This window comes from Eurosta solidaginis, chromosome 4, assembly GCF_040869045.1.
Source record: "Eurosta solidaginis isolate ZX-2024a chromosome 4, ASM4086904v1, whole genome shotgun sequence".
In the NCBI taxonomy this organism is placed as follows: domain Eukaryota; kingdom Metazoa; phylum Arthropoda; class Insecta; order Diptera; family Tephritidae; genus Eurosta; species Eurosta solidaginis.
In genome coordinates, this window is record NC_090322.1 from 152,616,466 (window position 1) to 152,642,040 (window position 25,575).

At 37.8% G+C, this 25,575-nt stretch overlaps 1 protein-coding gene across 14 annotated transcripts in view; it reads left to right on the plus strand.

The window, feature by feature from the left end:
• Positions 1–10,617, plus strand: part of LOC137250508 (anoctamin-6) — an 82,674-nt gene extending 72,057 nt beyond the window's left edge. For all 14 annotated transcript variants that reach the window (XM_067783437.1, XM_067783443.1, XM_067783446.1 and 11 more), the window contains one exon: positions 883–10,617. In XM_067783437.1, the coding sequence (XP_067639538.1) occupies positions 883–1,206 (324 nt within the window). In that variant the 3' untranslated portion in view covers positions 1,207–10,617. The remainder of the gene's footprint in view (positions 1–882) is intronic.
• The last annotated feature ends 14,958 nt before the right edge of the window (positions 10,618–25,575 follow it).

A 25,575-nucleotide genomic window follows, 5' to 3' on the forward strand; every position in this document is an offset into this window, starting at 1 on the left:
CATCCGATTTCGCTCGTTTTCAATACTAATCTATTCTGGGTCCAGATAAGCTAGTGTACCAAATTTGGTGACGATATCTCAATATTTACTCAAGTTATCGTGCTAACGGACGGACGGACGGACATGGCTCATTCAAATTTTTTTTCGATACTGATGATTTTGATATATGGAAGTCTATATCTATCTCGATTCCTTTATACCTGTACAACCTACCGTTATCCAATCAAAGTTAATATACTCTGCGTGCAAAGCACGCTGAGTATAAGGATATACATGAAAATTTTACAATCAAATGAAAATTTTTTAATAGGTCATGAAAAAAACCTTTAAAATCAAAGTCGAAAAAAGTCAAAAAAATAAAATTTCTCAGGCTCCAAAATTATTTTTTTGGGTATGCGTAGTGGAACTTTTTTTCCTGAGCCCAAATCCTATCGAAAAATCGATGGCGCGATATCGGTTAATAAATCGACCCAGTCTAATGTATATACTTATTAGGGCGGGTCGATTTAAAAAGCGCTCATTGCTCTGTGAAAATCGTATTCTAGGGATCAAAATAAGAAACTTTCTTTAAGCCACCACAAGACACAGCAGGTAGAATTGAAATTGCCCCTACCCAAAAGTTCGGCCCAAAAGAATTCGTTTTAGAGGTATGGTTCCTTCGGCAAAGTTTCTTATTTTGATCCCTAGAATATGATTTTCACAGAGGAATGGGCGTTTTTTTGCCTCCCTACAAATCGACCCGGCCTAATATTTATACTTATATCAGTGATCGATGTTTGCTAAAATATGTATTCTACTTGCACCTAGCAAAAGAAATATGGCCGATATAACGAATTTAACAGTACATGTAATTATAAACTTTTCTCCTCAACATCCTTTCAGAATGTTATTGGCATGATTCAAGGCATAATCGCTTGGGCTATTGCGGATGAGCCTAGCAAATTGCGTAAACGTATAAAACGTGAAGGATTCCTGCTGCGTGAACACATAATCGAATATGAAAAGAAGACGGCGGCAGAAAAAGCAGCTGCCCGTCGTGCTATAGACGAAGCGCAGTACGACGACGAAGAAAAGACAGAAAATCAAATGGATTACTATGCAAACAACAAACAATCGCCGATGCCAAACCGACAGGCGCAAAACGCGCAACGAGATTATGATGATAATGATGTTGTTTACAGAAATGAACGTACAACGCCATTGTAGAACAACGATTACCTGTTGGTTACTAAAAATAGTGCATATGCTATAGGAAATAAGTTTAGATTTAAATTATGATAATGGCGATGATGTTGATGATGAGGAAGGTGAATAGTTGTAAGATCATATTTATACAGTTTATATGGAATTATTGGATAAGGGAAGGTTATTACACAAAAACGGTGATGACTAAAAACTGATTTTAAATTATATTTTAAAAAATATTTTTTTTTTGTTTTGTATATATCTAGTAATAGAAAAGCTTGAAATGTCTATGTAAAAAAGTAGATTCGAAGAAATAATTAGGGCGCTATTGTTAGGTACTTAAAGATGTATAACGTAAACTTCACTGCTTTTGTGATGTCATTGTTGCCTATGTAAATATGGAATATTGTGTACATATGGGTAATTCCGTCTTAAATTTGGAATTGGAAAAACTCGACTGTCATATATTTGAATGAATTACGGTTAGAGGTATTTTGAAGCTTTTTTGCGATTGAAATAAAATTAAAACATTTGCTTTAAATTAGAAATTGTATACATAACTTTTAAACCAAAAACTCTGAAGTGCATGATGAATTTTAGTAATCTAAAATTTAGAAACAAGCCTTTTCAAATAGAAAGTTTTCCTAAGCGGGTTTGCCCCTTCGGCAGTGGTTTGGCAAACATTCCGAGTGTATTTCTGCTATGAAAAGCTTCTCAGTGAAAATACATCTGCTTTCAAACTGCCGTTCGGAGTCGGCATAAAACATGTAGGACCCGTTGTGCGAATTTATAGGTAAAACTAAAAAGAAAGAGAATCCGGGCCTAAGGTAAATCGCGCCAAACATATCAATAAGCTGACTAATTGAAAGTATTTGGTAACTTAAACAAACAGTAATTTTTTTCCAATATCAAAAACAAAAACAATTGTATAAAGCCTATAAAAGCACTGCTATAAAAGCAATGTTACTAAGCTCGTGAGAGCGCGCCTATAATTATTCCACACAATTAGGATTAAAAACATATATAACTAGTATGTACCTAATTGTGTATAAAGGAATAGCAACAAAAATACAACTCTTAGAGACCTACTGCAAAGCGAGCAGCGGGGCATTCATATGGCTGAGTGGATAAAGGCATCTGCCTTTACACTAGTACAAAGTATGAGTGTTGGAGATTTCGAGTTCAATACTCAGCTCCCGAAAAGCTAGCTGATGAAGAAGTGAAATTCAGAAACATGTCCTCGTAACCATCGCCGTTTGTTAGCTTTGTAATTTTTCTCTAATATCAATAACAAAAACAGTTGTATAAAGAAATATGAGCATGTCTCGCTAATTGAATACAAAAAAACAACAATTGTTTCCCATTTAAAACACAAGACCTTCAACCCACAAAATCAGATAAACATATGTAGATGAGAAAATTACGCAAAAGTCATACTATATATATAGCCAAAAAAAATTAAGCTTTTTTGTAATTCAAAAAATTTCAAATTTCTTGAAGGTTACTTTTTTAAAGAAATCAATTTTGTATTTTCGAAAAATGTAGCAAATCTAAAATAAAAGTTGAAAAACATCTATAATAACACTATTTCGAAAAGTTTGCAGTATTTCGTAGTAATGAAAATCAGAAAAACTTTTAATGATTTTCAAAAATGTAATAAATAAAAAAAAGGAATAAAATTTCGAATTTCGAAATGCTAACTTGAATTCCTAACAATAAATTAAACCCAATACAACATTTGCACTTTTAATACTAATTTTTTTCTTTTAAATGATTTAAGCATGTTGTGTTTGTGTTTTTAAGCAAAACTTTGACTTTCTAATTTCGAAAATCTCTCGGTATGTTTTTTTTATATTACCAATATTCAATATTAGTAATACTTTTAAGGAAATAATTAACAACATAGATAAAAATATTGGTCTTTAAACAATAACTAAAAAATTAAAAATTAATAATTTGAAAAGTTGATAGGGCTAATTCTTTTTTCTTTAACTAAAAAATAGTTCTCTTGTTTGATAGAGGCTCAAATATTAGTAGTTCCCCTATGCTTTTTTAAGAAAAATTGCATACTTTGCAAAAAATTGCGAATTCAACGAGGGATTATAATTTCTAACCATTTTTGTTGTGAATAAATCGTAGAGTTCTTTACCTTAAGCATAAGCTTTTAAATTCTATTTCTAGTACTTAGCAGTTTTTTTTTTTTGCAAATTTGTGAAAAAATATTCGTGACCTCAACCTTTTCAAAAATTTAACATTACATCGATTTAAAAAATTTTATTTTACTAACCTCTTATGCTAAAATAAAAACAAGACATTTTCCAATGCCATGTAGAACAATCTTATATATTTCCGTAAAAACTACCTTTGTTTTCATCAGAAGAACAAGTGGAGTATTTCGAGTGAAAACAAATTGTTTTTATTAATATAAACAACAGGGCTGTTTGAGAGTAACTTAAATTTCGAACTTCGAAAAAAAACAAAAACGATTTTCAAAACTCGAAAAATAGTTGTAAACTTTAGATAAGATGCCAAAAGAATCTTAAAATTGGACAAATTTAAAAATTGTTAGAATTCCAGAAAATGAGATTAAACAGGGTTTTTTTTTTTTTGTTTTTTTTTGTAGTTAAAAAAAACATGAATTACCTAAATTCGATAATGCAAAACATTATATTGCTTAGCCAAAAAAATTCTTTGATTTAAATTGGTTCAAATCTAAAAGTACACTATTGCCAGATTTGAGATGGAACTACCCATAGACGTATGCATATATTATAAAAATTTAATAGAAAATATATGTAAATTAGTAGAAAAATTTTAGGAAATTGTGAAATATATAAAATAACCAGTGAAACAAGTAACATTAAAGTGCTCAAAATAAATGCATACATTTTGCATTGCTAATAATTAGTACAATATGTATGTATGTAGGTACATATTAATAAGCTTTTAATAACAATTTTTAAATAACGCATTGATAAATAAGTAGTCAATACATTTTTGTATGAAGCATGAAAAAATTTAACTTTTTTTGTATGCAAATTCATAACGCATTTGTTATTTATTAATGATTAAATTAATTAATTGTGATCAATGTAAGAAATACAAATTTTTATATGATTCGTTGCATATTCACAGCCACATTTGCCTTAAATACAGTTTTAATAATTACGACACATAACTCTTTTTATGCCAACATGCATGTATGTCCATTTTGCGGTAGCAATAGTAGAAATCAAAAACAATAGATTAATATGAAAATTTTTTAGAAAATAATTTCATACATTTCACTGCATGAATAAATAAATAAATAAAATTCACTTTCACAATAAATGATTGATAATATTTGCTTTTAGAGCGTTTGTTAAGCTGGCGATTAAGTATTAAAAACTGAAATAAAATATTACAAACAAATCCAAAATAGATACATTTAGAATGAAAGAAAGTCAGCAATTAAATACTCAACTTCTATAATAATAAAATAAAATTTAAAAAAATTAAAGAAAAATACATACATACATGCATACACATGCGCGTAGAAAATAGCAGCAAAACTTATAATAATTTTTTATCTTTGAAGAGATTAATACATAAGCGAACAGGGAAACTACTTTTTTTTCTAAGTTAGCCCCCAAAACATAGATTCTTTCTTTCAAAGTTCGAAATTCCCTTTTCAAATTTTTTTATTGTATTTAAAAAATTCGAAAAGTTCGTTTGTTATTTGAACTGTATACATTTTTATCTTTTTACACTTATGTATCAGTAATTATAAGGGATCAAAAGGCAGATCAGCAAAAAAACTAAAAGCGACAAAGTACAACCACACAAAAAATTTGGGGTCACATTTAATCCCATGCTATTTGATGCACTGAGTTCAAAAACTAAATAAAACAAAATGTCTTGCGCTTGAGCATTGTTTGAGGTAAGGAGCGAAGTGGTGGACTCAGATTCAATCGTATCAATTTTAATATTTTCGAGGATCTGTCTTTTGACCCTTTATTTCATCTGTATATAAGCCTGAAGGAGGCGGACAACGTGGTGTGATGGGAGCGTGCTCCGCCTACCACACCGTATGCCCTGGGTTCAAACCCCGGGCAAAGCAACATCAAAATTTTAGAAATAAGGTTTTTCAATTAAAAGAAAATTTTTCTAAGCGGGGTCGCCCCTCGGCAGTGTCTGGCATGCGCTCCGAGTGTATTTCTGCCATGAAAAGATCTCAGTGAAAACTCATCTCCCTTGCAGATGCCGTTCGGAGTCGCCATAAAACATGTTGGTCCCGTCCGGCCAATTTGTAGGGAAAACCAAGAGGAGCACGACGCAAATTGGAAGAGAAGCTCGGCCTTAGATCTCTTCGCTTTACATTTTTTTTTTTTTATATAAGCTTCAAAAAAAAAGGTCTATACAGCGCGAATAAGAAAAGATCACAGGCTAAACCTACTACTTTGCTTTTTTCTAGGTTTTTAAATACAATGCATGAAAACATTTATTAGAAAGGGTATAATTTTCAATTTCGAAAGACAAATATATGTTTTGGGGAAACTTCAAGAAACGGAAAAATTACTTTTTTGCTTAGCGCGCAATCTCTAATAAAAAATGGTTTGCTCCAATACCCAGAAAAAACTTGATTTTGTTGTATAATGTTCTTTCGTTTGTAGTCTTATTATTAAAAAACTTTGTATGAATTATAAAATAGAAACTGTGATCAAATTTCCAAAAAGAAATTTCGAAAAAGTTTTTATATAAATGAAAATATTTTGTTTCGTTAATTAAAATACCAAAAAATATTTCGTTTTGTTGATTAAATAAAAAGATGATAAAAAAAAATTTAGGGCCTACCTTTATATAAATGGACCAAAAAATATACGCAATTTATTTGCCTTATATTTTTTGGTCCATTTATATAAAGATAGTCCTTAAAATTTTTTTATCATCTTTTTATTTGCAATTTTTTAGTACTGCCTACAAAAAGGCAGTTATCTTGACTAGCGCGCCACCTGTTGTTGTTGTTGTTGTTGTAACGATAAGGTTGCTCCCCGAAGGCTCAGGGGAGTGTTATCGATGTGATGGTCCTTTGCCGGATACAAATCCGGTACGCTCCGGTACCATAGCACCATTAAGGTGCTAGCCGACCATCTCGGGAACGATTTATGTGGCCACATTAAACTTTCAGGCCATTCCCTCCCTCCCTACCCCAAGTTCCAAGAGGAGCCTGGGGTCACCAGAGCCTCGTCTGTTAGTGAAACAAGATTCGCCGCGGATAGGTGAGGTTGACAATTGGATTTGGAGAAGCTATATATTGCGCTGGCAACCTGAAAGGTTGCGCTACACAACCCCTTGAATCTGGTATTTTAGTCGCCTCTTACGACAGGCATACCTACCGCGGGTATATTCTGATCCCCTAAGCCGCTGGGGTTAGCGCGCCACCTAGCGGAACTTTGTTTTCTATAAGTTGTATTGTCACCAGGCCTCTAACTAAGTGCCAAGTTTCAAGTCTCTGGGTAACCGGGAAGTTAGTTAAAAATGGATTGAAAGATTCCCAAATTAAAATTTGTTTTCTTACTATCTCGATCCGCGTGCCACTTAGCGAGTTTTTTTGATTAAATGTTGTATTGTCACCGGGTTCTTACCTACGGCCCAAGTTTCAAGTCTCTAGCTCACCGGGAAGTTAATTATCGATCGCAAGATTCCCCTCGTTTTTCAGGGATTTGTAGTTATATCAATTAGCACGCCACCTAGCAGAACTTTGTTTTCTACAAATTGTATTGTCACCGGGTCTCGAACTATGTGCTAAGTTACAAGTCTCTAGGTAACCGGGAAGTTAGTTAAAAATGGATTGAAAAGATTCCCAAATTAAAATTAAATTTAAAATTAATTAAAAATTAATATCTCGATCCATGCGCCACCTATCGTGTTTTTATTTTTATTTATTTTTTTTTTTTGATCAAATATTGCATTGTCACCGGGTCCTGACTTACGGCTCAAGTTTCAAGTCTCTAGCTCACCGGTAAGTTACTCAAATATCGATTGCAAGATTCCCCTCGTTTTTCAAGGATTTGTAGTTATGTCACTTAGCGCGCCACCTAGCGGAATTTTGTTTTCTGTAAATTGTATTGTCACCAAGCCTCGAACTGTGTGCCAAGTTTCAAGTCCCTAGGTTACCGGGAAGTTAGTTAAAAATGGATTAAAAAATTCCCAAATCGAAACTAATTTTCTTAATATCTCGATCCATGCGCCACCTAGCGAAATTTTTTTGATCAAATATTGCATTGTCACCGGGTTCTGACTAACGGCCCAAGTTTCAAGTCTCTAGCTCACCGGGAAGTTAATTATCGATCGCAAGATTCCCTGGGTTTTTTCAGGGATTTTCGTTTATCCCGATTCGTCTGCCACCTGGCGGCATTTTGTTTTCCACGAATTGTAATGCCATCGACTCGCAAACTATGTGCTAAGTTTCAAGTCTATGGATCACGGAGAAGTTAGTTAAAAGTCGATCGCAAAATTTCCATTTTAAAATAAGTTTTCTGTATATATCGATCCGTGCGCCACCTAGAAAATTTTTTTTTTTTCACTTGGATTGTAATGTCCCCCAGATCTGAGATATGTTCTAAGTATCAAGTGTCTAGCTCAACGGGAAGTTACCGAAAAAGACTTTTCCGTGGGACAAAAATCGTATGGAATTGAGAGGACAAACATGAAAGGGATTTAATATAAAGGTAGTAAAAAAATGAAAGTTATCAAAAAGCATTTCTACTCGTTGTAACGTTATTATTAACGATAATAATAAAACATATTTCATTGCAGTTATTAGGCATCTTTTCACACAATATTACTATATTACACAATATTACTATATTGAAAAGTTATTGATAATTTTTTTTAAATAAATAAACAAAACGAAACATATTTTGATATTTTAATTTTTCAATAAATTTAACGTTATTTTTTTCGTTTGCCAGTTAATTTAATTTTGTTGAAAAATGAAGCAATATTGAAAATTTTTTTCGTTTATTGATAAAATTAATGTTAACATGCTGCCCAAAGCGAATTCAGTACCAGGTCAACAGTTGATTGCTTCTTCTTGATAATTTTCCATACAACGCCTTGTACTTTAATATTACAGTTAATCGAAATCAATTAAAATTTTCTTTTCACTTGACATTCATCCGCACGGCGAATTTGTTGAATTCACTTTGCCATCACCTGGTATAGATTCGCCTTGATGCTGCCCTGGAATTTTGTTTGCTCGCTTAGAAACCAAATTGCAATTCAAAAGCAAAAACAAATTAAACAACATAGCTCTGCTCGCTTAACTTGTTGTTGCTTTTCAATTTAAATTTGTTTCAAAGCAAGGCGAATCCATACCAGTAGTGGAATTCACTAACTTTTTTAACCACATTTGCCATTGCTTTATTTGCGAGTCGATAACTATAACGATTTCGTTATTCAGTAACTATTTTGTATCGATTCTTGTTTATCGACGATCAGCTGTGTTGTTAAATAAACGGCAAGTAAATTGGCTGCGTTAAAAATCACGAGATTAATATTTCTGGCAGTTTTAGTTAAAAAAGAAAATCGTAACTTTAATTAAATACTTTCAAACACGAAAAGCTGCTTTATAAATCAAATTGCATTTGAGTACTTGGCGTACGTTTTATCACAAGATGAAGAATTACTAAGTCCATCGCCAGTAGACAGTCACTTTCTTAGAGAAGTGGCAAACCCATTCCACTTGAATGCAACGGAGTTTCAAAAGCTGTACCGGCTAACCCCAAACTTGGCTCATGATATTATTTCTCAACGTGATGGTGAATTAATGGGTACAAAATTAACTGTCAAGAAGAAGCAATCAGGTGTTGGGATAACAACACCTGGTACTGAATTCAACGTGTTTCAAAGTGAGCAGAAAAATTTAGAAGCGAAAGAAAAAACACCATTATTTCATTTTGGTGTAAAAAATTAAAAGTTAAATTTTCTAATAACTTCGGTTTCATTTTTGAAATTTTTTTCCGCAAAATGTGTTCTAGATTTTCTTATTAGCGAGGTTCAACTGGCTGGTCAATAAAGACCTCATTTAGACTAATAGTCATGAAGATTTTTAAAAACTTTTCAAATTTTCGAAATTAGTTCTCGCCGCCGCCGTGGTATGATGGTAGCGTGCTCCGCCTACCACACCAAAGATTTTGGTTTCACGACCCGGACAAAGTAACACCAAAAATTTTAGAAACACGTTTTTTCAATTCGAAGAAAATTGTTCTAGGCGGAGTCGCCCCTTGGCAGTGTTTGGCAAGCACTCCGAGTGTATTTCTGCCATGGAAAGCTTCTCAGTGAAAACTCATCTTCCTTGCAGATGCCGTTCGAAGTCGGCATTTAACAAGTAGGACACGCCCGCCAATTTGTATGAAAACCTAAAAGGAGACCGACGCAAAGTAGAAGAGAAGCTCGGCACAAAATCCCTTTGGAGGTTATTGCGCCTTACATTTATTTATTTCTTTTTTTCGTAAATATTTTTTGTTTTTTTTTTCCAAAATAACAAAAATAGGAAAACTAAAAATTTAAAAAATTTGAAAATAATTTTTGCTGATATTTTTTTTAACATATGTATCCCGCGATTTAGTGAATATCACCCTTCCCAAGTTGCCATTTCAAAAACGCTCTAACTCAGAATTTGTTAAAAAAAACTAGTATCTCGAAGTGGATTTCAAGAACGCACTATCTCAGATTTTTTCATAATTATCCTAAGTTGAAAATGAATTGATTTTATGTTTAGCTTGGTCGTTTTTTGAAACCAATTCTGTGGTAGATTCAATAAAACCTTCAGATGTGCGTGCTGAAATTGGACAACGATCTTTAAACGAATTACGAGACGTTTCGGTGGCGTTTTCGAAACTGATTCAAGATAGGGCCATCTTCCATTGAGCAGTCAAAATGCAGAAAATTGTGATTATTGTTGTTGTTGTAGCAGTGTTACATTGAAATGACAGTCCTTGGTCGGGAAAAATCCCGAGTCGCTCCGGTACGTAGAACCGACTTCCTTGGGAAGCGTCTTGTAATAACCTCTGGCTTTGTTGCTTTTTGTATGTTCTATGTATATTTATTACACTTGTCTAAAACAAAGCTCATGTACCTATCTAACTTATTGCACTTATATAAACTGTACCTAGTTTACCAAAACAATCACCTACAATGTGAATATACACAAAGATACATGGTACATACATACATACCTTATTCAATCATGTATGTATAAATGTATGTTGCTACCTGAAATATCACAAATATTGTTATGTAACTCAGATTTGTTTACGAACTTTTATATATTTTATATAAAAAAAAAAAAAAAAATGTATGTCTATGGAAAGCGCAAAATATGCTCGCAATATGTGAAGTTGTTCATGTATTATTTTATGTAAATATAAACATTAAAATAAAGTAATAACCTAGAAGTTATTGTTAGTTCAATGGGTTCGTTTATTAACATTTTCGAAATGTGCCCTTTAACAGTGCAAAGTACTTGATGGGACCAACGTTATGTTCACGCATATAAATTTGAGGTTATGAGGCTTAGCCGAAAATGTGGCTCAAAAGGAGTTCCGTTGTCAACCGTATTTGGACGTAGGTGAAAAGGAAGACCTTTACTCACCCTTATCGCGAAGTTCATACGGAAAAGTGTTCGCCTTCACTTTTTTTGTTCGGGTGAACTTTTTCCGCCTATCGGCAATTTCGGGCGAACAAAAGTTCCCTTCGAAACAGCTGATGCTCTATTGTGAATTAGCAGTGAACAAATAATTTACTTACAATTGTGTAAATTTTGTAAACAAGCATATATTTCCTTAAAATACAACAAAAATAGAAATAAAAAATTTATAAAATAATATTTAGTATTCACTTAGGTTGGTATAGATTGAGCGCGAGGAGAATATAAATCCGATTCGGAGGCAATAAAGGGACAGTTCTAACCCTTTGGAGCTAAATGATTCACTGTAAGCTAAAAATTACTATTCATTCATTCATTTATTGACAGTATTAGCACAATAAGATCTTGTATTATCAGCACTTTTGAATAACAAGTAAATTTTTTTCAATTAGCTTTCGCCAATATTACAGGCTAAACAAGCCGGCATTCTAATATTTGCTAGATATTCTTACCAACTCCTTGACAACATTGACGCAAAAATTTGGAGTTCCACAAATTGTTAAGTTGAGTTCATGTCTTCGTTTTTTCGCATAGGGAAAAGGCGTTGGAAAGGACCATGAACTGGGTCTTAGCCAATCTTGTTTCAGTGCGGTGGTCAACATCTTGGAACCGTCGTTTTGTCCACAATGGATAACTTGGCCGATTGTACGTTGTCATAAAAAATAGAATTTACATACTTAGCAATACAGGAATTTCACTTTTTTCCACTCAGCTTCCGATTGTGCATTATTCATTGATTTATTTCTAATAATAAAAAAAACAATAAATTACTTACATTTTCTTTTCCTCTCGTTCGCCTGTAAAATATAAGTGAACAAACTTGGGTTTTCCCGATGTTCATTTCGCCCGAACAAAGAGTTGCCGATTAGGTGAAATCTTTTTCGAACACGAACAATTTTTTCGCCACCCTCTGCGATAGGGTGAACAAAAACTGTGAATATTTCAAAACAAAAAATTACTTACATTTTCTTTTCCTCTCGTTCGCCTGTAAAATATAAGTGAACAAATTTGGGTTTCCCCGCTGTTCATTTCGCCCGAACAAAGAGTTGTCGATTAGGTGAAATCTTTTTCGAACACGAACAATTTTTTCGCCACCCTCTGCAATAGGGTGAACAAAAACTATGAATATTTTCGGGTGAAAATAAAACTCGCGATAAGGGTGACTTAGCTGTGAGAGACAAGTGGAAGAAGACTTAAATTCGCTGGCTACGCCTTAACCTATCTCACACTAAACAGTATATTTTGACTCACCCTAAAATAATATATGCTTTATTAACCCGTGCCATCCCACGTAATTTTCTTTTGGGATGTGTAAACATCTTTAAATACGTTATGCGGGATCCTGAATATAAGCGTTGTTGTGGTCAATGTAGCAATGCTCCGCCCAATCCAATAGATATCCGAGGAAACTTTCAGTTTCAACGGAGTTGGACCAGAGATATAGGGGTAGAGGCATTGTTTCTACGTTGCAATTGAAAATATGGTTGGTGTCATGTGGGACACATGACACACGGGCCATACATTGGGTAAGTCGGGGTTGATTAGGGATAAGTAAGAGTTTAACCTATTATAGTATCCAGATCAAAGTTGAGCTACAGTGACACACATCTAAAGATTGCTTTCCTCAACTGCAAGTTCTGGGTTTTTATCTTCAAGAACGGGGCTCAACAGGCAAACTCTGCGATGCCTTTTTGTTGATGTATCTAAGGCCCCTTTAATGCTCCTTTTTTTCCTCCTTTCCTGGGAGGCAGGGCCTCTTCAATCAGATGTCTGTTGGGGATGTTCTGGCTGCATGCTTGCCAAAATTAAGATCCTGATCGAACTTCACACCGAATATTTTTGGACGTAAGACAGTCGTTAGCGTAATGCTATCGACATTGATGTCCGATATGATCGACATTTGCTTTGTGTATGTTGTAAATGTCAGATTTCGCGAAATGAAAAACTGGAGATATTAAGGAGATAGTTGCTGATATTATAGCATAGCTCATCGATGGTTGGGTCGGGGTCTGTTTCCATTATCGTGCAGTAATCGGCGAAGGACACAATGGTAGTTCCTGGTGGAGAAGGGAGCCTCGATATGTAAAAGTCAAACAAAAGTAGGGATAGGACACCACCCTGAGGCACCCCCTAATTCTTTTGGGTTTAGATATTACGTTCCTGAACTGCACCAATGCCTGCCGACCACACATATAATTTGCAATCCACCTGTTGAGACTGTAAGGAAGGGTGGATTCTTCTAAGTCTTGCAGTAACGTGCCGTGGTTGACTGTATCAGAAACTTCTGAAAATTGTATCGCTACGAGCACTGCTCTATGATGGGGTCCTTAATTCAGCCCACAAATAACTGTGTATTGATAGTGTTTAGCGTGGTGGTGGTACTATGTAGTTTTCGGAAGTCGCGAAGCCGGTCGATAAGAGTCTCCTATGGTAGCTGGTTTCCCAGGTCTAAGTTGCGGTTTTCCATTTTTCAGAGATGGCGAAAGCAGTCAGGTTGAATACGAGCGCTAGGAATTTTATTTGTTCGAGGCCGAGATTTTTCAGCATCGGTATGGCAATCCCTACTGCTTTGGATGGTTTAGCAATGGCTTTTTGGCGGTGATGGTAATAGGGGACGCGATGTGTTTATGCTTGTGTGCGCGTCTGTTGGCCCGCCGTCTGGATTTGTTAACCGTGGAATGCGTTACGTATTGTCGGCAGAAAGTGCTCGAGCTTTTTTCGCATCCGATAGCGCTTTATCGCCAAAAGCGATGGATATTTTGTTTACCTACACTGACAGAGAGGTTGCAGCTCTTAAGGTGTTCCTGTCTTTTCTCCCGCTTGTGTTTGTCTAAAAGCTGTTTGACTGTATTTTTATGTCCCTAATAGGGCCGTTATGGTCCTGCTGCCTTACAAGGTCACATTCTGTCGCTAAAGTTGTGGCCTCCGTTGGCCGAATTTCCGGAATTCTTCCTGCAGGGATGAAACGAGCTGACGCGGATTCAATGACCTTGCGGAAAGCACGTTCCCCTTGACGGACATCAGTCGATCTGTATGTTCTTTCTATTCCGAGCACTTTCCTTTTTTAAAGTTGGTGAAAGTGCGTTTTTCACATGTTATGAAATCGGCTGATCGTTCAAGTGAGAGGAGCATCGGTAGGTGATCGGATGACAATGTTACCATCGGCTGGCAGTTGACGCAGTTTACGAGTCCGTCGCTTATCATTCGTGTGGGAGCTTCCTCGTTTATTGTGCAGAACGCCTCATTTTGATCTGCCAACATTTCACCTCTACTGTCAGCTTGTATATCAGAATGCCACACATCGTGTTGGCCATTAAAATCGCCAAGTATAATGCGGTATTGACCAGTGAGAAGGCCACTAATATCAAGGCGATATCCACTGGGGCATTTGTATTAAATAATACATAAAAAGACCCCTAGGTTTGAAACACACTCGCTGCACATGATTGAGAGAGAGGTGTCGAATCTCTGAGTGACTTCCTATCTTTCTAATCCTTCCTCCTAGGAGAGACGGTAGTTTGCATTCGAAAACTTTAATAGGACATATGTAGTAGTATGATGTAGGAGTCATTAACATAAGGCGGAAAACGGCCGTGCCCGTATGGACGCCGTTTACAGAAGGCCCAGCTCCCGAAACCTAAGGGCACACTGTGAGCCTTCACTTGTACTTTCATACCGTGAGTTCTGGACGGGGACCACACTTTTGGCTTAGTGTCACTATTTTGCAAGCATACAGGATGCCTTTGGCCCTCTGGGTCCTATATTCTGTGTTTAGCCTTAGCACTAATCTTTCGGGACCGCAGGGTTGTCTGTTGACAATAGGATCTTCAATCATAACATTACCTATTTTGAGGTAATATGCACTGCTGTGGACGTAGGTTTGAAATCGTGAAGAACTGTGTCCAGTTCCATCAGCGTATACACTGGAAATAATGTCATCCTAGGCATTCAACAGACAACAAGTGCTACAAGTATAGAGCAGACAATACCCATCTTGAAATATAGTATAAAACCATGGAGGATGACAAAATTAACATGCGCAGCGCCGAGTAATGAATGAAGATGCAAATAACCGGCAACAGGACTTTCCCTCCCTTGTCGTTCTTCTTCTTCTCTTAGCAGTGCTTCGCTCCATCCAAACTGCCTTGATATATTCTTACGGAAGTTCCCGTAAACTTGCAGTTTCAATAAGTTTAGACCAAATGGGGCATAGATGTTATAGGCATTGAGGAAACTTTACATGCAGGACATATTTTGCATATTTCGGGGTTGATTCTAGATAAGTCAGAATTTAACCGGTAACAGTATCCAGATCGTAGTTGTGAGTAACACGCTTCTTCCTGCATATTGACGCGCTCCTCCCTGTTAAATTTGTGTTTCGCTACTGCGAGTTTCGGGTATTGAACTCTGAGAACAGGGTTCGCCGTCTATTTATATGCCTGGGAGGTGGGCCGCGTCAGTCAGTTTTCTGTTAGGATGCCTATGTTTCTGGGAATTCAAGAGAAACTCTTAGCTCAGCATTTCATTTCTCTCTTTTATGGGGAGAAGTCCTGCCTCTTCGTGTAGATGATGTCCTGTCGTCATAAAAATACATCCACTGGTAGTTCTGAGTTCGACTACAAAGCCTGGGGAGACATTAATTAATTTTAAAGCATAACTCATCTATAGAGGGGCCAGGACCTGTTGCCATTATGGTGCAGTCATCGACGTTGGAGACATTGGTAACTTTTTGTGGTGTGGAAGAGAATTTCGAGATGTAGAAATTAAACAAAAAATGGACTAAAAGGACACGTTGAGTAGCCCCTCGTTTATTTCTTTTTGGGTGTTGCGCTCCCTAACTTAACCGTTGCCTGACAACCACTCAAATAGATAGCGGTTCACATTTTGAGACTATGTGGAAGGATGGGCCCTTGTCTTGCAGTAACGTGGTGTGATTGGGTGTATCAAAAACTTTTAAATGATCTAACGTAACTATTGAGAATTCATGAGCTTAACACCGGCTTATAATAATTGAATATTCGTTCGCTTCTTTAGTGTCTCCTACTAGCAGCAGTCATTTTAAAACAAGTGCGCATTGCTGAAAACGGCCGAAATTTCGTAGACGGTGATATGTCAAGTAAAGAAAGGAAAAGAAAAGAAAGGTTCGTATACTCGATCCCTAAAAATATTTTTACGCAACTATCGATCAGCAGGTATGAGTATCGATAGGCTAAAGATGTGAAATTGTGTCTTACCTTAGCATAGAGTACAACCGAAGTTAAGGAAATTTCATCCAAGATACAATCTAATTCGCTCTGAATCTCGTTGACTACCATTGACTGGAACTATCTAGCATTTCTCGTATTATCTATCATACAATCTTGTATAAGTCCATTTAATTCATATGCAAGGAAGCAAAATGCCAAATTGCACACTTATTTCTCCACATCATTGTCAGTTAATAAGCTTTGTGAAGACAATTTGCCGCGCGTCGTTTATAAACAAATTGAATTGTGTGCACCTTCATTGGATATATCTAAATGGCAATTGACTTTAAGTATAGCATAGCTACAGTTCTGTCGCTAATAGCGACGTACGTTTAATATAACTAGGGCCGCCAAATCCCAAAACAGTTTAGACATCTCGGGATTTCGGTAAATATAAAATTTTGAACCCAGAGCACCGATATATTTCGGAATCAATGACAAATCAAAACAAGTAAGGAAGGCTAAGTTCGGGTGAAACCGAACATTACATATTCAGATGCCAAATTACAGCTTGCAAAACTTTTAAATTACTTTCTTTTAAAAGTAGGCGGTGCCACGCCCATTGTCCAAAATTTTACTAATTTTCTATTCTGCGTCATAAGGTCAACACACCTACCAAGTTCCATCGCTTTATCCGTCTTTGGTAATGAATTATGGCACTTTTTCGGTTTTTCGAAATTTTCGATATCGCAAAAGTGAGCGTGGTTATAGTCCGATTTCGTTCATTTCAAATACATACATACCAATTTTCATTAAGATACCTCAAAATATACTCAAGTTATCGTGTTTACGGACAGACGGACGGACGGACATAGGTAAATGAATTTCTTTTTTCGCCCAGATCATTTTGATATATAGAAGTCTATATCTATCTCGATTAGTTTATGCCATTACGGGGTACCGTTATGCGAACAAAATTAATCAGCCCTATTCTGCATTTCGACTTGGATTGGAACTTTTTCGATTTGGCAATTTTGGTATTCTGTGTTCCAATCTCTTTCGATCCAACTTCGAATCGTTCGATTTTTTGTATTCTGCATTTCGATCGTAGTTCCGTTTTTCTAAGTTGAAAATTGAAAGTTGATAATTTGTGTCTGTTCGTTGGGTCCAGTTATATGCCAAAGCAAGCTGCCGACGTAGAGGAAGGTGAAGCGAAAACGTAAACAATCCTTGCGGAAAGAATAAATAAACCTTTATAAAGTACCCTACAAGAAACGCTGATAGTTTTACTAATACACTCACACTTGAAATTGACAATGCTGATCCTGCGATGACGTAAACATTGATACTCAAATTTATGTATGTTCCTTTGATCGCTCACGCATGTCTGCATGTTCCCAACGACAGCCTATAATCATGAAAAAGGACTCAAACTGGGAAAGCTTCGGACACCTGGTACAGAACAAAAGAACATACAGCAGATACCATTATGCATGTGAGACAGATACATAATTCTCAACGGAATTTTATGTACACGAGAACAGTTTATCCGATTTAATCATGTTGTCACTACTGACTGTCATATGACAATCAAATGATTATCACGGTTGTCTTGTTATTTTTTAAGTTCCGCCATTTTCAACCGACGAAAACCATATACAAAATAAGTTTAAAAAATGAAAAAGAGAGCATTTCAAAGCTCCATGCTAAAAGAAAAAAATCGAAAATAATATTAAAAAATACCAAAAGCTGTCGGAATGTATGGGGCGCACTCAAAAAATTGATACGCGAAAAATAATAGTGGTTAGTGGTGATTCATTTTCAAATGTGTTTCCACATTAGGAAAGCGCCCTTCTGTTGTTTTGTTATTTTCTGAATTTAAATTGAACATTCTGAACTCGAATTGTTATAAAACTATTTATTTTAAACAAATAAGAAACACGTATGCTTTTATCACGTACAAAATTAAAAACGTAATGAAATAAAGTAAATAAAAAGCAAAAAGCATTGTTTCATTTTTGGCTGAATATAACAATGGTCATTTATGATAGTATAACAGTCAAACCTGATATCTACAGTAAACTATCATTTATGACACTTTTTGATAGTTAGAGTGTCAGCACTGATCCAGGAAAAGGAATGAGAGTGAGCAGTACGGCTATATACTTAATCAGTAGGCCATGTTGATGTATAAGAAGGAGACAAAAACTCACACGTACATAGTTGTTTGCATCACATTTGCGCAAGTCCCCTTAAGTTTGTGATAGAAAGTTTGTATGAGGCGCTGATCGTTAGGTTGACATTGCTGACAGTCAGATGATAGTCATATGATAGTCAGTATTCTTGTAGGGTATATTCGTGCAGGAATCCGTTTTAACCAAACTTGGTGGCCACGGCAGGGAATTGGCCAAAAGAGGGACAAAAACACACTTAAAATTATGAAAGCACTTCACTCAAAAAAATATAACACTGCGGCAATATATTCTATTGCTTTTTTTTGTACAAAATGGTGTGGATAATAAAATATAAACGTTTTTCAGTGTTTTTTTACAAATTTTCTTTAATTTATTTTGTTCCAATGTTCACACATTCCGTACCAACAGCTGATTTCGAAAAATCATTTGCTCTTCCTCTTCTCTTTACGATTCCGTCGTAATGCAGAATACCAAACTTCGATTAAAGCTTAGCGTAGAAAAAAATCGCCCATTGCTCTGTGAAAATCATATTCTAGGGATCAAAGTAAGAAACTTTGCCGAAGGAACCATACCTCTAAAACGAATTCTGATGTCCCCCCTTTGGGTCGTAGGGGCAAATTTTGAAAAATCCCACTTTGGAATGCCTATGTTTTTTTCTTTTTGGAGTTTTTGGAGATTTTGGTATTTTTCTCTTTAGAAATTTATTTAGTCAGATCATATGTAAATGAAAAAATGAATTTAACTTAGTAGTAGAAAAGAAATTAAAAAAAATTATTAGAAATTAGCGTTTTTACAACCCCCTTTTAAAACCAAGGCATCACTGTGATGCATTTGCCTGTCGTAAACATAGTTGTGTGGGTTTTTTATTCAACCGTTTTAAAAAATGAAGGTATCACTGTGACACAATTGCAGATCGTAAAATTGCTTGTGTTGTTTTTTTTAAGCCACCACAAGACACAGCAGGTAGAATTGAAATTGCCCCTACCCAAAAGTTTGACCCAAAGGGGGGGCATCAGAATTCGTTTTAGAGGTATGGTTCCTTCGGCAAAGTTTCTTATTTTTTAAATCTACCCGCCCTAGTGAATATACTCTGTGAGCTCTGCTCAGCTGAGTATAACAACATATAGACTGCTATGTGGAATATCACACTATCTTGTTGGCTGTCGTTTCGAAAACACCTCATCTCAGGAAACATTTGAATAACACCCTATCTATGCATTTTTTCATAAAAGTGCCATATAATGTGTAATTGTAATGAATTTGTGCTCAGATAAGACATTTTTGAAAAGAATGCTGAGATAGGGCTTTATTCAAAAGTTGTTTTATAAAGGGCGTTTTCATTAGTGTTACGGAAGAGCTGAAAATAACCACGACGGCTGCACTGTGTGCCATTCAACACATTCCACCTGTAGACCTAACGGCCAGAAACAACGCGTTAACAGCTGCAACGAAGCTCAGTGCCTCTGGGCAGCTTGTGTAGTAGTTTAGCGTGATCAATTACAGGACGAACACACTGATTCCATATCTGCGCTGCGCAGGTTCTCTTAGAGCCACAATAGAGGTAAATGGTTGGCGCAAGGGTACCCAAATGGCGGACGAGGCGATACACATGTACACTAATGGTTCCAAAATAGTGGAAGGAGTAGGATATGCGGTATAATGTGCTGTTCCGGAAATAAACAGATCCCACAAGCTGCCAGATCATGGTAGCGTTTTTCAGGCGAAATAATAACCGTAATTAAAGCAGTAGAAACACTGGAAGAAAATAACTTAAACTGCAGCCACCTCATCAAGACTCCAGCTATTAGGAGTGATACAGCCATCAGGTCTAGAAGCAGCAAGCGGTCCTACAAAGTTTCTAGTACTCGCGATGAGGACGGAGCTATTTTATAACATAGGTCCTGGTTTTGATAGGGGTTTTCAGTGCGGTCATTAAAAAAACTTCTGGTAACACTACGGACTCATGCAGCCTATGTGAGGTCCTCATTGACCGGCTAGTTCAACCTAACCTATGTTGGGGCGTTTTCGAAACGGCAGCCGAAATGGGTATATATATATATGTATATATGGATTCCTCTCAGCATTCGATATAGGGCTTACAATATATTTCCAGCAGTAGTACAAACGTTCTACATGGGGCGACCGCCACTGTTTGCCTAGTATAGCCGATTCTAATACAGTTTTTCACATCTGATTTTAGAAACTTTGAATTATATTCAGGCCCAAGGCAAAATTTCTTACCAGAATTGATTTTAACATTATGTTGTAGCGATAAGGACACTCCCAGAAGGCCTTGGGGAGAGTTACCGATAGTGATGGTTCTTTGCCGGATGCAGATCCGGTATGTTCCGGTAACAATCACCATAAAGGTACTAGCCCGACCATCTCGCGAACGATTTGGTATGACCACATGCAACCTTCTAGTCATACCGCCCTCCACCCCTAGGTGTTCGAGGTCACCAAAGCCTCGGATGTTAATAAACCAGGATTGGCCATGGGTAGAAACAAAGGCTTCCAAATTTTAGAAAACAGTTCGATGTGCAAGTGCCTGTTTCTTCATACTTTACCGAAATCTATCAATATAATTGTATTTTGTTGTAGAACCTCAACTGATTGTCTACAACATTTGTTTATGGAATGACCGTATTTCTGGTGCCGAAACCAGGTACACTCCCATTTTGCCAAGTATATTTTCTCATTTCGGGTTCTAATGCCAGTCCAAATATAGAAAGTATCTAGGACTCATGGCTTCCACCCTGTAACGCAGAAAAGATTGCCGCCATGGCTGTGTTCAACTTCGTAATGAACCAAAGACGCGGTTAAGCTTTAGAGTGCAAGTTATTACGGAAACTGACTTTTATGCCTAGTACCTTCATCACTTAAAAATTCCGGCACGGCCCAAGGTAACAGGTACGCATAACTTCTTAGTAAAAACACTTCGTTTTGTGGAACATTTCGTTAATCAGGAAAAAAAGGCTTATGGAAGCTTTTCGGGACTTCAAAATTCGAGATCCCCGAATTATGGCTGCAGATGTTACATACTTATCTATTTTCCATTGCCCAGCCACCAAAAAAGGTTGCATCTAATGATGTATTCGTATTATTATGATGAGAACTTTAATATGTAAGGGTTTCAGTTGTAAATTATATTCCCTATGGTAATGCCTTTCAAGCGGAAGTGGTAGCCATGGTCAAACCTTCAGATATACTGGAGAAAAATTGCGTAAACCGCAGACTCATCTATTTTTACATTGACATCCATGGCTGAAATTAGGGCAATAAACTCGTATAATGTTATAACAAGAAACGTGGTACAGTGTCAACAAGCACTAGAAATAATTGGAACAAGAAACAAGTAAGGAAGGCTAAATTCGGGTGTAACCGAACATTACATACTCAGCTGAGAGCTTTGGAGAAAAAATAAGAAGGTAATAAAGAATATTTTAAAAGGAGTGAGCCATAGTTCTATAGGTGGACGCCTTATTGAGAAATCGCCATAAAGGTGGACCAGGGGTGACTCTAGAATGTGTTTGTACGATATGGGCATCAAATTAAAGGTATTAATGAGGATTTTAAAAGGGAGTGGACCTTAGTTGTATATGTGAAGGCGTTTTCGATATATCGACCAAAATGTGGACCAGGGTGACCCAGAACATCATCTGGGTACCCCTAATTAATTTATATATGTAATACCACGAACAGTATTCCCGCCTTGATTCCAAAGGCTTTTGATTTCGCCCTGCAAAACTTTTTCATTTTCTTCTACTTATTATGGGAGGTCTCACACCCATTCTACAAAGTTCTTTCTAATGTTATATTTCGCGTCAAAAAACCAATGCCGATTTTCACAGAAAACAGTTACCGTCATAGAAGCTATGCTCTTACCAAATTTCGCAAGGATTGGTAAATTTTTGTTCGACTTATATACTGTGTAGATATTCAATTTTTTTTTTTAAGTTTGACTTAAAAAATTTTTTTTAAAAGTGGGCGTGTTCGTCAGCCGATTTTGAAAATTTTTATTTAGCACACATATAGTAATAGGAGTAACGTTCCTGCCAAATTTCATCATGATATCTGCAACGACTGCCAAATTACTGCTTGCAAAACCTTTAAATTACCTTCTTTTAAAAGTGGGCGGTGCCACGCCCATTGTCCAAAATTTTAAAAATTTTCTATTCTGCGTCATAAGGCCAACCCACCTAAACCGTTTTATCGCTTTATACGTCTTTGGTAATGAATTATCGTACTTTTTCTGTTTTTCAAAATTTTCGATATCGAAAAAGTGGGCGTAGTTATAGTCGGAATTCGTTCATTTTAAATAGCGATCTGAGATGAATGCCCAAGAACTTACATACCAAATTTCATTAAGATACCTCAAAATTTACTCAAGTTATCGGGTTTACGGGCGGACGGACGGACATGGCTAAATGAATTTCTTTTTTCGCCCAGATCGTTTTGATATATAGAAGTCTATATCTATCTCGATTAGTTTATGCCGTTACGGATTACCGTTATGCGAACAAAATTAATATACTCTGTGAGCTCTGCTCAGCTGAGTATAAGTTAGGTTAGGTTGGGTGGTAGCTTCCCTGATAGGGGAAGCTCACTTGGACAACATGACGGGCCGTTGTGGTACCACATATAATAAACTAAACTAACGGTGACGTAGATATAACTACTTAGAGAATCGTTGGGTAGCAACGATAAAGTTCCGAATGATCCCGATCTCAACCTTGGACAGCTCCTCGGGAGATCCAAGTGAGTCACGACCGAAATACTTTCGCCTAGTTCTGGCAAAAGCTGGGCAGTCAAGCATAAAGTGATTTGGTGATTCCACCTCGTCATCCTCCATACAGCTGCAGCAGGATGGAGTTTCCAATATATTGAGACGTACCGCATGGATACCCATGGGACAGTGCCCTGTCAAAACCCCAATGACCATTGATAGGTGAGCCTTAGTGAACCCAATTATTTCAGCAGACCTCCTGCCATCCACTTTCGGCCAGAAAGATCTTGATATCCTGCAAGACGTAGTGTCCGCCCAACGTTTGCTGAGCTGACTCGAGGCCCAGCTATGGAAGAGCAATCCACAGGTGGCTAGCGGAATTCCGAAATCCCTACAGGCATCTTCATCCGGTTCAGTTGTACCGATTCGGGCTAAGAGATCCGCCTGGCAGTTACCCGGAATATCACTATTGCCCGGGACCCAGATAATCTTAATTGTAAAATAATTCGATGGAATCGCAAGTGAGGTCAGGCACTCCCAGACCACCCTCGATCGCACTGTAGTTGAGCTCAAGGCCTTTATAGCCGCTTGGCTATCAGAGTAGATGTTAAATTCCCTAACCGTAGTAGCGCTGGATAGCATTTCATCCACCGCATCCTTAATCGCAGCAACTTCCGCTTGGAATACACTGCAGTGATCAGCCAACTTAAACTTGCGGCTTACATTTAGCTCTTGACAAAAGACCCCCCCCCCCCCCCCCGCCAACCTTTCCGTCCAACTTCGACCCATCCGTGAACAAGTTAACCGGTCCCATGCCCCAGATAATTCCTCTTCTCCACTCCTCCCTCGGGGGAATGACTGGGGTGAAGGATGTATAGGGAGCGGCCACCGGCATGCAATAGTCCGTCCTGTCCGGGATAAAGTCGAAACTAGTAAGAAGGCTAGAGTGTCCGAAATCAGAAAGCATATAACCCATATCACGAAGCCTGACCAACGACCGGGCCGCGGCTGCCTTTCCCGCAATATCTACTGGATGTATATTCAGCATGACGTTCAGTGCCAAGGTAGGTGTTGTTCTCATAGCGCCACTGATACCAATAAGCGCCGTCCGTTGCACTGACACTAGCATTTTGGAGGTGCTCGCCGTGTCCAGTGCTTTCCACCAGACCAGCACCCCATATAGCAGAATCGGTTTGACCACCATCTCATAAAGCCAGTGTACTACTCCTGGCGAGAGCCCCCATCCCTTTCCGATAGCCCCCCTGCAGCAGTACAAGGCAACAGCGGCCTTCCTCCAATTCCCAAATATTTAACCCTGTCAGTAAGTACCAACGGTACCCCTCCAATCGAAGGAGTTCTGAAGTCGGGTATCTTATATCTCCTTGTAAAAAGAACCAATTCTGTTTTTCCCGGGTTGACCGCCAATCCACATGAGTCAGCGCACCTAGCCACAGTATCCAGGTATCCCTGCAGAACATCGCGCAGGGTGCCCAGAAATTTGCCCCTGACTAGGATAGCGAGGTCATCTGCATAGGCAACCACCCGACAACCATTGGCTTCCAGCTCCACAAGAAGCTCGTTGACTACCACAACCCAGAGCAGAGGAGATAGGACACCACCCTGCGGCGTGCCCCTGCACACCTTCCTCCTTATTATGGCTCCTCCCCACTCCGCTGCGACAATTCTGCCGCATAGAAGTTTGCTAATAAATTCAACCAGAGCCGCTTCGACTCCTAAACCCACCAGAGCTCTTTCGATTGCCCACGGTAAGACATTGTTAAAAGCCCCCTCGATGTCTAGAAAGGCACCCAGAGCATACTCTTTATGTTCTAGAGACCCCTCTATTTGCTTTACAATCGAATGGAGAGCCGTTTCCGTCGATCTGCCTTTACAGTACGCATGCTGTGAAGCCGACAGTAACCCCCCAGGTATCCTTTCTCGTAGGTATAGGTCAATCAGCCGCTCAAACGTCTTAAGAAGAAACGACGAGAGACTGATTGGCCTGAAATCCTTAGGTGACACATGAGAGCTCCTGCCGGCCTTCGGAATGAAGATGACCCTAACCGTGTGCCACGACTTAGGGATATAGTTAAGCCTGAGGCAGTTAGTGTAGATGATGGCCAACCAGCGGCAGGAAATCCCTAAAGACCTTTGAAGTTGCGCAGGAATGATGCCATCCGGACCGGGTGACTTATAGGGCTTGAACGAATTTATAGCCCAGGATATTTGACTTTCCCGTAGTGGGATGGCAGGCATTTCTGCATGGCCAGCAACCGCCGACCACGCAAGCGAAGATCCCTGCGCAACTGGGACATCGGGAAAATGATTGTCCAGTAAAAGTCTCAGGGACTCCTCGCTACTCATCGACCAGTCCCCACCATCATCTCTCAGATACCCCCGAGGGGCGGGATTCCTAGAGAGTATTTTTCTAAGCCTCGCGGATTCATTGCAGCCCTCTACGTTTTCGCAGAAGCTTCGCCATGAATCTCGCTTGGCTAACCTTATTTCATATTTATAAATCCCCAGACTCACCTTATAGAGCTCCCAGTCCGAGGGTAGTTTACTCCTCCTGGCTCTGTTAAAGAGACGCCT